At 40.0% G+C, this 13,736-nt stretch overlaps 1 protein-coding gene across 11 annotated transcripts in view; it reads right to left on the reverse strand.

The window, feature by feature from the left end:
• Positions 1 to 13,736, reverse strand: part of TNS3 (tensin 3) — a 192,327-nt gene that overhangs the window by 15,473 nt on the left and 163,118 nt on the right. For 10 of the 11 annotated variants that reach the window (XM_088056446.1, XM_088056512.1, XM_014261720.2 and 7 more), the window contains 4 exons: positions 8,162 to 8,333; positions 5,145 to 5,779; positions 4,432 to 4,518; positions 520 to 648 (listed from right to left, as the gene is read on the reverse strand). In XM_088056446.1, the coding sequence (XP_087912572.1) occupies positions 520 to 648; positions 4,432 to 4,518; positions 5,145 to 5,779; positions 8,162 to 8,333 (1,023 nt within the window). The remainder of the gene's footprint in view (positions 1 to 519; positions 649 to 4,431; positions 4,519 to 5,144; positions 5,780 to 8,161; positions 8,334 to 13,736) is intronic. The other variant, XM_014261721.2, reaches the window with a different exon arrangement.

The raw sequence follows: 13,736 nt of genomic DNA on the forward strand, positions 1-13,736 counted from the left end.
CAAATAATGATTTCTGCATGTTCTTCTCATTTTATGTTTCATAACCATCAGGCATGAGTTATATATGGAGGCACTGGAGCTGACAGAGTAGGTATATAAATCACCACTTCTTTTGAACAATTATCCCTAGGAATCTCTTCAGATTTGTATCTGAAAATAAGTGTCTCAAACCAAAACTTTGGGATCAAAAATATTCAGCCCTGCAGCTGAGTGAAAACTTTACATTGTAGCCTGTGAATCAAATGCAGACTTCTGATTGCTAGGGAAGACCCATTGCTGAGATGACACCAAATTTTTATTATGTTGATGAAGTACAACACATGCACAGCCACAACACACAAGTCATCATGAAATCATACAGTACAACAGGCAGTGTAGCCCAGCTCATTTAACAACACATCAAATGTAGCCTGCAATTTAAGTTGCACTTATGAGAAGAGCGGAAGATTCCAACAGATTTCTACCCACCAGTAAGGACTACCTACTACGTATTGTTTGTTTAATAACATATAGAAGTACCTTTCTTTAACTGTAGCACAGAAGGAGGTGGTGTGGCAACTTTCATTGCTAGCCCATAGGCTCCCCGGAAAGAATGACTGTCTCGAACAATGAAAGACCCAGGTTCCTTTTCCTTGAGAACAGCAATGGCTGCAAGGGATTCCAGCAAAGAGAGAAACAGTTCAAGAACAATGTACACATTCAAAAAGTACAGAACTGAAAACGTATAATGTATAAAACAAAATACAATCAAGCATATTCGGGGGACCTGAGTGGAAATACCTTGTCCAAATCTCACAGATACTTATTTTAAAAGAAGCCTGAAGTACAGAACCCCGACTTTTACTGATTTTTAAACTGAGAAGTGCACTCAGGTCCCACTAAAATCCCTAGAACCAGTGCAAGAGCAAGCCTACTTCTGCTTAGATTTTGTCAATTTGTTAAAAGACTGCACAGCTCTCTGTGATTCCAATACTGTTTTTCACTTCCTATTCAGCCTCAACAGGCAGAACAGATTCATTTTCATCCACCACCAACTTTCTGTCCCTGCAAAGCCACCTTACTGCCTTAGGAGTTTTAAAGCAAAGGAAGGAATGGAAGTGTATATTTTGCTCTTTGACTTTGAAATATTTTTCATCTGTAGTTTGGAATCTCTTCTGAAAGTGCAATATGTAGTCCTCTCCAAGAGGAAACACTTGAAGGGAAATTGCTGCTGTTTTGCACAAGTCAGTTGCAGACTATGAAATCAAGGAGCCCAAAATTTTAAACTTACTTTGAAAATAGACAAAAAGTTAATCTAATGATTGATCTTAATAAAATCTTTCTAATTTCCTTTCTTTCCTCCCCAATAAACTTTTTAGAAATACTTGTGTATACCAGTATACTCTGTTTCTAGAATTTCCAGCCATCAGCACATCAGAGAAACCCTAGAGAAAGACCAAATTTGACACCAGACTCTCTAACTGACTGTTCACACAGAACATCAATATTATGCATATGGAGCACAAAGGCATATTTTTGCAAGGCCTGAGCAATGGTTCTTTCAAAGCAAAGGTTCTTTTCATGAAAAAAGGGGAAGTAAAAAAAAAAAAAATCAGGAAAATGCAGACATAATTATCTCTTCTGTCCAAGCAAGTAAAGCAAACATGTATGCACTCTATTCTCTTCATCTGTCAGATGGCAAATGAAAGAACCTTTTTTCACAAAAATGTCTTGTTTTGAGAAGATAAGAATGTATATGCAAATCCCTGCAATTAAGCAGTACATAACACTTCTAAATACAAAGGCATACAGTAATAATTTGTCACAGGAGCAGCTATTAAACACAGGGAAGAAAGAAGAAATGCTCCCCTCCTCAGCAACAGTACCTCAAACACTTTTTAAAAGAAGTTTCACTTCAAGGATGAGAAGAGGGAGAAGAGGCATATTAAAAGGTTGAGAAGACTGGTGCTTCATTCGTTCAAGAAGCAAGCTTTAAAATTGCTTTAGAGCTACTTCCCTCTCTGGACACACATCACATCAGGTATTTTTCTGCATATTTAGAGAACATCCTTACCATCTGAGAATCTAATAACTAGACAGACATAGGTGCCAATAGCTGACCTTCACGTTATTTTAGATTAGTATGAACATCCTCAATGCAGAACGAGTTAGTAATTCTTCCTTTTTGATAACCACGTTTTAAAAAAATCCCAGTTTAAAATCCTGCCTTATCTCATTAATCACAATTCACTATAGCTGATTATTACTTCTAAACACAAGCACAGTCAGACCAATTGCATTTGGAAAGCACTGTCAGAGACTGAACATGTTTCATGTTTCAACATGTTATAATTTCATGGCTGAATCACTGTTATAAAGGACTTCTGCCCATTATGGAAAAAATGTATAACAAAGCTGCATCAAGGAAGCTGCACCACCAAAGCCCACCCCACTCTGAATGGGCTTCCTAACTGAAACCTTGAAATATGAGTTAAGCCACTTAAAAGAACTTGAGATAAGATAGAAGTGACACTGTTTTCCAGTCATTTCAGGTTTGAGACGAAATGGATAAGGCTGGGGGAGAAGGATGCATTCATAGGAGAGCCAATCTCAGCAGCTGTCCTGAAAACCATCCCCAGCTGGCTTCAGGGTGGAGGCCATAGCCCACAGGCTTATCTGCAGCCAGGTTTGCACAGATTCCTCCTCGACCAAGGGGAGGGGAGAATAGTTTTGGGTGTATGACATGACCTCTGGTCAGAGGCAGTGAACATTCACCCTCCATTACACAAACTGGCTCAAATGTAAAACCCCCCACCCCAGGAAAGCCACATCCACAGGACACTCATGTGAGGGGCAGCTGAGAAAGTGTCATAATCCATCAAAGACACCCAAAGCACACCCCAGACTCATTCCCGAGGCCTTGCACCACAGCACTACACATGATACAGAATCTTCCAAGAGACAGTATCAAACTTGTCCTTTTTCAGGGGATGTACCTGGGCATTACCACCTGGCCCAACTTGTATTAATCTTGGAACCCACAGATGGGTGATACATTTCTTATTATTCTGTTCCTATCACTCTTCCTGTCCCCCCACAACCTCTTTTTCTATTTCTTTCTCTCTCTCATTTACTGTTAAATAAAATATATCGATTTTTTGAAATCAACATTTAGCCTTGTTTGGTTTTAGTCTCATTTCACGGAATATTCAAACCTGAAGTTTCTATCCACAATCCACAGAGAGCTCACTTTGCTCCTCTATAATTAGTGGATTGTAACAAGCACCCAGCAGGATATATATATATCTATATATACACACACACTGTTGCAGGGACAAGTGTATAAATTCATAGAATCATGGAAGAATGGCCTGGATTGGAATGGACCTTTAAGATCATCTACTTCCAATGCTCCTGCCATGAACAGACAACTTTCATTAGGCCAGAGCCACATCCAACCTGGTCTTAAACATTTCCATGGATGGAGGGCATCCACAGCTGCTCTGGGAAGTCTATTCCGGTGCCTCACCACCCTCACAATAAAGAATTTTTTTCTAGTATTTAATCTAAACTTACTTTCAGTATGAAACCATTTCACCCTCTCCTGTCACTGTATGTTCTTCTGTAAAGTCCCTCTCCATCTTTCTTGTAGGGTCCCCTCAGGTACTGGAAGGCTGCAATTAGGTCACTCTGAAGCTTTCCCTTCTCCAGACTCAACAATCTCAATTCTCTCAGCCTTTCCTCATAGGAAAGGTGCTCCATCCCTCTAATCCATTTGGTGGTCCTCCTCTGTACTCGCTCCAACAGGTCTGTCTATGTCTTTCCTGTATGCCAGATGCAGTACTCCAGGTTCTTGTAAGTATTCGTTTTCACATAGGTAAAAAAAGCTTTCTTCAGTTGACTGAATAATACATCTACATATGGAAGTTTTTTATCTGCATCATACAGATGTTGTTCTACAGTAGTGACCTTTAAGAAACAAAGTATGTCACCTGACACTGAAATTCAGGCTACAAAATGACTGGTGAGTGAGCATGCTTTTGTGATGACCTAGCTAATGTATTATTCAGAGATCATGTCAGAACAGCACCCTTGAAAGGTTTTAGACAGCAGACAGCTGTTTGGTATTGTTTCGTGCATATCTGCCATTCAAAAATCTGAACCTTCACAACCAAGAGCATTTGCAGCAGCTACAGCAGGTAGATCTGTATTACTTCATAGTTCTTTCAGTTAGGCTAATAATTTGTCTGATTAACTGCATATTTTTCAGGACTATTTGACTGCCCTCCTCACTCAAACTCAGCCTTTCAACAAAAGAAACTAAGAGGAATTGCCTGTGGCCCTCCTAGGTTTTATATTTTTTTTAGTGATCAGGTATGAATCTAAAATTGAGAGTTCACCATCTAGGTTTTCTATGAATAGGTATGTCAGAATATGTATCAATTTATATACCTTGTTCTCTTGAAATATCTGGCTTATACCAGAACTTGGATGTGTCCTGAACAAATTTTACGGTCACATGTTTATCAGCTGTGTTTTCTGTGAAACAAAAGGGAAAAAAAGTCAAGAATTTTTTTAAATACTAAAGTGTTTTTACTTTTCTTTCCAATTTCTAATCACCACAATTACTCAAAAAACTCATCATTAGGATAGTTTAGAGAAACTGAGCTGTTTTAGAACCAGCAAATATAATAACACACACTAAGATTCTGAAAGCATGTTCAAAGTTTCATTTTGCAAAATCCATAAATTATTAAAAACTTTTAATTATAAAGCCGTATTAAATACAAATTTCTCAGCGCCCAACGAATGCACATACACATACTTAACTTTTTTTGGCACAACTCTAAAAGGTGCAGAGAGAAGCCAGCCCTTTTTAACAGAAACTGGATTCAACACTGGTCCATTGTAATCTGACAGCTGAAAAGGTAGGCTGCCCAATGGCTAACTTCGAGGAAGCACAGGAAGAAATCTGAAGCCTTGTTTTCTGAATAATGCATCCAAAGGCAGTGAATTGGCACCATTTACTACAAACATTCAAGTCCTCTGTGCCATTTTCATTGCACTACTTTTTCTTTCCTCTCCACTTTTAAAATCCCCGAAACTCTTTTTATAAACTCATATAAAATCTAACGTATTTTGTATTTCTCTGATACAGAACCTACCTGGCACTGGGGAAGGGCTTAACATTTTTGAGAAATCTGGGAGGACATTTGGGAAGGGAATGCTGATTGTGCTTCCACTGTGAGGGCTAGAGAAGCCACTTGAAGAAGGTGACACAGAGGCAAAGGAACGTTCTTCAGAGGATCTCTTCTTCTCTGGAAGAGGCGGCTGAGCATGTAGGCTCCCTCCATGCTGATGTAGAACTGCACTGTTCTGGCTGTTGTGTCCAGAGGCCACTGTAAGAAAGTTTTGTGTCAAAAGGTCATTGTCATCAGCACTTGCCACTGATGAGCTCAGGGTTTTCGATGTGCTAGCATCGGCTATGCAAGTAGCCTGTGTCTCCTCCTGGGGGGAGCTACTGTCCCTGGTACCGCCATAGCTCAGGTAGGCACGGGCACTGCTGCTGATAGCATGTTCTTGGTGTGGCTCTGCTGGTGAACTCTCCAGGTTGCTCAGGGTGACAACTTGCAGTGCTGGAGTTTGGAAATGAGACAGGAGAGAGACATCCTGCACAGCACTTGAAAATTCAGAGGGCACAAGGTAACCTCCTGGCTGCCTGGTGTTTCCCATTGAAAACTGGGTTGACAGGGAAGCATTAGAGCTGCTTTCACGCCAAGAACATTCTGCTGCAGAAGAGCTGTAAAAAAAAAAAAAAAAGTCAAAAATTGAACACAAAAAAAACCCCAACAGCCAAATCATTCCCTTAAAATGTTACTGTACAACTTGTACTTCAGTGATCACTGAAAGCAATGAAACATCACACCCAGGATAAAAATCTCAAGGGTGCCCTTTGAAAACATCCTGGACCAGGTAATGCAGCTGGATCAAGGGATTCCAGTCTTACCCTAACCAGTAACTTCTTCAATGTATGTTCTGCTTTATCTCACCCTCCACCTAGCCATGTTGATGGGATAGTTTCTGAGTTTGCACTGTAAACGAGTCCATGAAATTAGTGACAGCTAAAAATACTTCTACTTCTCCCTGTTTGAGGAGGTTAGTTTTAACATGAATCAGTTTAGCAAGGCTGTTTGCAGCATTGTTCCACATACAGTGGTCCTGATGAGCTAAAGTGCTACCTGAAAAATAGCAGCAGAAGGCAACAATTTCTTATGCCAAAGCTGCATAGAGGTAGAGGTTTACAGAAGAAACCTGGCATGGCTATACCAGTTCTTACATGCAGAGTGTCTTATCCTCACCGAAAACAAAATTGAAAAGAAATGACCTGAGGAGGTGGTTATGAACCATCACACAATAAATCCGTAACCATGATAATGGTAAGAACACACACAGTTCACAAGGAATAACTTGTGACCAGGTCTATTTTAATACAATTTATATTCAAAAAAACAAAAAAAACAACAAAACGAAAACAAACAAACAAACAAAAATATAAAGGAGGCAGGTCCAGTGGTTAATTTATTTGACAGTGGAAAAATTCTGATTCATAGAATTAAATATTTCAACAGTAAACACTCTGTTTTTCTACCGGGTAGCAATTCTACCTGTTCAAGTAAAAAAATATAAGGAATGTCCTTCCAAACAAGATAAACTAAGCTTCTGATGAAATCACCTGATAAAAGTTTGTCTCCTTGCTTCTAAAAATGAAATGCCCTTAGGCTGTAGCTGGAAAATATTACTAATATTACTGAATCCAGAGAGAACAAACTCATTGGAAAATGCAAAGGAAAAAAGCTGACATAAGATATATATCAAAAAAGAAAGGATTTTTAATTAAAAGGGAGCTGTGGAAATGAATGCTAGTAGATTTAAACAGCACAAATTATAAAGGCCATTAAAGAAATGGAAGGTAAGCAAAATGAAGAAGTCATCCCTGCAAGCAAAAAACCTCTAGAGCTGTAGCTATCTGCTAGGTGAAATAAAAAATTGTAAAAAAAATACTTAGAAAGAAGGGAACAAAATTTTCTAGATAAAGCCTGATGTAGGAATGTAAACTTGATAAAGACTGAATTGCCTGATAAGCTTTTAATACATATCCACTTGTAATTGTTACATTGCCTCCTCTGCAGCAAATACCAACGTATTTTGTTCTGTCTTACAGTTCACATTCATAATCGCAAAACCAAAGCATTCTTTCCCAGTCTCAGTACTGACTGAAAATGAAACCAATTGGATTGGAAGATAAATAAAAGATACATAGGTAACAACATACTTGACGTACTCACACTCTGACACTCAAACCAGAAGTATTCCCAAATACTTACTGTGAAAAAGAAGCCAAATAGCCAAAAACAAGAATAAGATAATTAACCAGAAAGGAATGTTTTTGCAGAGTGATAGAGAAGGTAGCTTCTTCAAGTGTCACGTACCACCTTTTCTACTGAGTAAATATAACACACAGCTAATTTCACACATTAATGACCACACATTTTTATGGTCTTCTGAACACTGCAGAAGTAACTAGGGACTCCTTGTTTGTTTGTGGCTTCTTGCCATTTCTTAGCTTATGCCGTAAGTTCCTTTGGACAAGGCCTGCTTTGTACATTTATACTCTTCATGCCCTTTTCCAGAGCCCTACATGTTTGCCACAATATAATTAAAATAATAAGCCTGCTGAGCAGTTGAAAGGGAATCAGCTATACACCACCAAAGCAAATCTACTGACATTTACTGACTAAAAACATATGTCTACAGTGAGAAGAATGCTCCCCTTTTCTCATATGCAGCTTATTCCAATATGAAATTTCATGACACGGCTTTAAGTAAAACATCAGAGAAGCCAGTTAAACACACTCAAAAATATATACGAGCTTGTGCTAGCACAATTAACATAACTGATTTTTGTCTTCCCACTTATCTTCAAAGCTATATGTGTCCCTGGCATGAAAGTAACACCTGTGTATGTGTTAAAATCCAGCCAATGGACAACATCAACATTAAATGCCACAACCCACCTCAAAGTTCTTAGAAAATGGTCTGCAATTAAGATGCAAGCACAACATTTTGGCTGGGAACTATCATTATGAGAATTAAACAATAATGTAGCAGAATATTTTCCTACCTTTCTGCCCCTGGGATAGGACTGCTACTTGCAATAGTACATGAAGATGCAAAACATCGCTGAAAGGAGGGATCAGTCTGCATGTTGGCCCTCAGCAAAGAAGAGTTAGTGCCCACAGTGCTGTCAGACATCACCATAGGGAGGTTAATGGCTTCTGTGTAACTTTGAGACTCTGCAGCAAAGAAAAAAGGGAAATGCAAATTTAAAAACAACATGCATTTTTATGAACCTTGTACTGAAAAAAAGTGTTAATAAAATAATCTGGTTTTCTCTTAATAAGATTATAAGGAAGAGTTTTTGCTTGTTTGAGCAGTAGATACTATTTCACAAAACTATGTTGACTGCTGAAAACATCCAGCAGGTCAAATAGCAGAGGGAATAGAGTTTGCAGAATTGCTACACTCAAACTGTTTGATCAGTTCTCCAGAATACATTCTCTGGCCCTAAAGATGAGAATGGACTGTTTGTTCCAAGATACTTTGCATTTCACAGTCCACAGTGTTAATCAGGGATGTCTAGTCAAGTGCACCATTTGCAGTTAAAATACCAGTAGAAAACTGTGTGTCCTGTCCCTGCCATGACAGAGTTAATTTCTGCAGTACACAGTAAGGGGCATGGCCAGGACCTGGAGTTATTGTACACCACCTCATGTCATTGCTGGTGGTGGGGGGAAGGGAATCTCTTCCAGGGAGAAAGGGTCCTTTCTGGTTAAGAAAACACGGTGGAAGAACAGTGAGGTGCTGGTGGTAGCAAGCTGGAGGGGGGGCTGAGGTCAAGCTCTTTGGTGTGCATCACTCTTTTCATAGTATTGTTGCTCATACTGTTTGTTTTCTTATCTCACTGCTGTTTACAGTAAATTGTTCTTATCTCAACCCATGATCTTCACTTTTTCATTCTGCCAGCCCATTCAGTCCACTTGGTGAATGGGGCAGGGGACCTGATGGATAAGGACACAGATGACACTGAGGTACTCACAACCTTCTTCATATCAGTCTTTATCAGTAAGACAGGCCTTTGGGAACCTCAAGCCCCTGAGACTACAGAAAAATCTGGATCAAAACATACCCTCAGTGGAGGAGGACTAAGCAAAGGAGAACTAAAACAAACTGGACATACTTGAGTCCATTGGGGACTGAGAGGTTGAACACAGAAGAGCTGAGGGAGCTGGTTGACACCCTGGCAAGAGCACTCTCAATAATCTTTAAAAGGTCTCAATGACTGGGAGAGATTCTTAACAAGAAGAGAGCAAGTATCCAAGAAAGGTATGAAGGATGATCCAGGGAATTGCAGGCTTGGTTAACCTAACCTCTGTTTCTGGAAAGGTGATTGGAACAACTAACCCTGGAAACCACTTCCAAACACATGGCAAAAAAAGGATTGAGAGCTGTCAGCATGAATTTACAAAGGGAGAATCATGCATATCCACTGAGGTAACTTTCTCCAGTAAAACTGACTAGCTTAGTGACTAAGGGAAGAGCAGTGGATATTCCTTATCTTGACTTTGGTTAGGCTTTTATTGTGGTCTTCCATAATATCCTCATAAACACGCTGACAAAAAAATGGTTTACGTAAATGGAAGTGAAATCCAGTAAAAACTGGCTGAGTATCTGGGCCCAGAGGCTTGTGATCAGCTGCAGAAAATCCACTAGAAGGCAAGTCATAGCATTATACCCCAGGGCTGATACCAGGACCAACAGTCTTCAACATCCTTCATTAATTAACAACGTTGATAATGGGATAACGTTTCATCAGCAAGTCTTGCAGACAACAGAAAACTGTGAAGAGTCATTGACAAACCAGATGGTTGTGCTGCTATTTAAAAGTGGGAGAAATGGGACAAAAGGAATCTTAAATTCAACAAGCAGAAATATAAACTCCTGCATCTGAGAAGGAATAATCTGTGGCACCAGCACATGTTGGGGGCTGATTGGCTGGAGACAGTTCTGTGGAGAAGGACCCAGCAATACAACTCCATGGCAAAGGTGGGCAATAGTATCCCCGCCTGCATCACAAAGTGTTGCCAGCAGGTCAAGGGAGGTGATCCTTCCTCCCTGCTTAGCATTAGAAGCCACATATGAAGCTCTGTGGGCTCCTCAGTACAAGAGAGACACGGATTTGCTCCAACAAGTTCAGCACAAAGACACCATCACTGGGACTGAAGCATCTTTTATAGTAGCAGGGGCTGAGTCCCAGACAGCTGGGACTGTATGGCCTGGAGAAAAGAAAGCTCAGGGGTATCACTGTGTATATAAACCTTATGGGAAGGCATGAAGATGCCTTTTGCTCACAGGACAAGAAAAGGACACAACTGGGGTTGAAAGGCAGTTTAGTAGCACAGAGCAGCACATGGTTTACCTGTTATGCTGGTTTTGGCCAAAGCGAGTTGACTTTCTTCACAGTGGCTGGTATGTGTCTGTTTTGGATTTGTACTTAACACTACTTAACAGCAGATAATACTGAGGTATTTTAATGCTGAGCAGGTCTTACACAGAGCCAAGGCCTTTTCTGCTTTCCATACTGCCACACTGGCAAGGGGGTGGGAGGTGCATGGGAGAATGGGAGGAGACCCAACCAGGACAGGTGACCCCAACTGACCAGAGGGATATTCCAGACCACATGACATCATGTCAGTAAATAAAGTGGGGGGAGGAAGGGGAGGACATTTGGAGTGATGGTGTTTGTCCTCCTAAGTGACCACTACATGTGGTGGGCTCTGCTCTCCTGGGGATAGCTGAACATCTGGCTGCCCATGGGAAGAAGTAAATTAATTCCTTGTTTTGTGTTGCTTTTGCACATGGGGTTTTTGCTTTCCCTCTTAAGCTGTCTTCATCTCAACCTATAAGTTTTCTATCTTTTACCCTTCCAATTCTCTCCCCAGTCTTGGTGTTGGAGAGCCAGCAAGCAACTGCATTGGGCTTGGCTGCTGGCTGGGCTTAAACCATGACACTTGTGCAGCTACAGTTTTCAGGTGTGACTTTGTCCACACTACACAGACAAAGCAAAACAACTGTAAGCTTTATTTTCTAATAGCCTGCAAACAGCAGGTTACCAGGGTAACTGACTGAAATATGAAATATGTTCAACTTAATTATGCTGGACATAAATACTATAGAATATAGTTAAACAAATGCATTTAGATGAGGAAGAATGTGGATGCTATTACTGCAGAGCTTTATACAGGAAAAGTTTCACCTTGGTTTTTAGAGGTACACTTAAATAGCCAGTCAAGCTCTAATGGGGATTAAATTTAATTATTCCATATTAGCATTAAAAATTCACTACCTATTCACATAGGTCCAGGTTCAACCACACTGTTTTCCAGGACAGAAGGCTAAAATACTATAAATGCCCATGCAGCTGAATAGCTTAATTCACTTGAATAGTCCTACTGACCTCAACACTGACAGGACTGAAATCCACTAAGGCAATCACAGATGAAACAATCTGTCATTATTGTCTCTTGAGTTGATACACTTCCTAAGAATAAGGGAGGGGTGAAAAAGAACCCAAAACCAAGGAAGTCATGGAACAATTCCATTCCTACAAAGAGTTAAGATCACACTAATGCATCTTTTCCATAAGGAAACCTTCCTAATGTAAAAAGCCACTGAAAACAAGTAAAAATGAATATTGTTTTCCCTTCAATTCATGGCAGAGCTTGGTTCTGCTCTTACTTGAATGAGAAGTGTGCAAGGTACTTGTCTGAGACAAAAAAATCTGCAAGTTAATGCCCCAATTATAAACCATCTGAATTTAACATATAGCACACACTGTACAGAGCAAACATTTAATTAGGGAATGAGGGAAACAGAAAACTACCTTTTAATAGAAACTGTCTTTTAACTAGACCATTACTTTAACTAAATTCATAACAGCCACAGAAGTGAACTTTAAGGACATATTGCAGAAATGTTTAGTGTGGAAGAGCTACAGAAATCCAAATCTGTACTTATCTACAGGATCAGCTACATTACAAGTCATTCTCATACTGGTGCAAACAGTCATAAAAGCTGGCTGCACAAGTCCATGTTGGTCAAATTGAGTTTCGTATGAAGACTACTAGAGCCTCTCCAGAAACACAACTTTGACAAATCTCCAGAGACCAGCATTTGACAAAATATCTCAAGTACAATAGGCATCTCATCTCTGCACATGAACTTGCTCAGATGCTTCCCAATTACACTGCAGGTTGATATTATTCTGCTTCTGAATGTGAGAGGTTAATGTATTCCCCACAGGAATAGGAATTACAATCTCAAGCTTATCATGCTTGCTTGTTTTCATACCTCTGTCTCTGTTCTCCTGATACCAGACTATACAGGGGAGTTACTGCAATCCAGGGGAGTCTGAGGGCAAGGACGGGAGTGGCACTCCTTCTGAAATAGCTTTAAATCTCCCACTCTAAATACAATCTCAACTACATGCATAAGAGTTAAACTAACGAAGCAAATTCCACTCCTTCTTCCACAGCACTTGCTTGAATAAAGCATTCAAGGCTTGACTCTTCCCTGTTTCAGGCCTTGGATTGTTGCTATTATCTCTAGAGTTCTATACACTGCATGAGGGAGGGACCAGGATCATGCTCACGGATGTATTTCGCACCCCATTTTCACAGGTGTAAAATACTAAACATAAGAGTGAAAAGCCACTAGCAGCCAGGCATGTGAACTGCAGATAAAAAACAAACTCGGTACAACTCTTCCCAGGCTAGAAAGAAGTATATCTTAAAGGAACTTCCCATGAAAGCAGCCTTGTTTTTACTTAAACTAAAAACAAACCTTCTGGATATTTCAGCTATGTCCTCTCATTGTCTGATGCAGAGTTCACTGGTCAGCCGTTAACCCTTTATCTCACAGAATCAATAATTCTGCAATTTCATAGCTTCTACAGAATTAACTACCCTGGCACATTTGACCGAAAGCAAAGTATCAGTGCTTCTTGGTTCAGGCCCCTACCATGCCATTTATAGGTATGAAAACACGGACAACATAAAAATACAGCTCCCTACTTCAAGAAGTGGCATGACAAAGCTGGGATCTTTCATGTTTGTATCTCTTCATGCACCCAGGTCAGGCCTACATTTACTATCACTAATGATCAACTTTAAAGGCAGGACCTTAGAAAGGAGCTGGACTCTGCACTATACACTACTGAGAAATTAAGAAACATTAAGAAAAAAAAAAAAAATACTAATTGTGCCAACATGCAAGGTACAAAAATATCCAGCTCACTCTTCTACTTGGCTGGAACAGGTAAAACCAGTAGAAGTTGCAGGCTTTTTTCAGCTGTAAGGAGAAACTGCTGGGTGTGCTGACAACACAGCCATATAAAGTAAGATTTTACAGATTAACCCGTATTTTAATCCACTAAACCTGTTGAAACAAAGAAAAAGGAAGCCAACCCCCACCCCTCCCCCCAAAAAAACTATTGAAAAAGAAAAACCCAGAGTAGCCACACCATGGTCCAGATAAAGATAGGTAACAACATTCCTCTTCTTTTCTTGCAGCAGCTGAAGGGCAGAATCACCTCATGCCTTTAAAGACTATCATACAACAACAGCAGGGAAGTAAAAGCA

This window comes from Pseudopodoces humilis, chromosome 1 (assembly GCF_049639895.1).
Source record: "Pseudopodoces humilis isolate 2021_Gansu_Grassland_sample_001 chromosome 1, ASM4963989v1, whole genome shotgun sequence".
NCBI lineage: Eukaryota > Metazoa > Chordata > Aves > Passeriformes > Paridae > Pseudopodoces > Pseudopodoces humilis.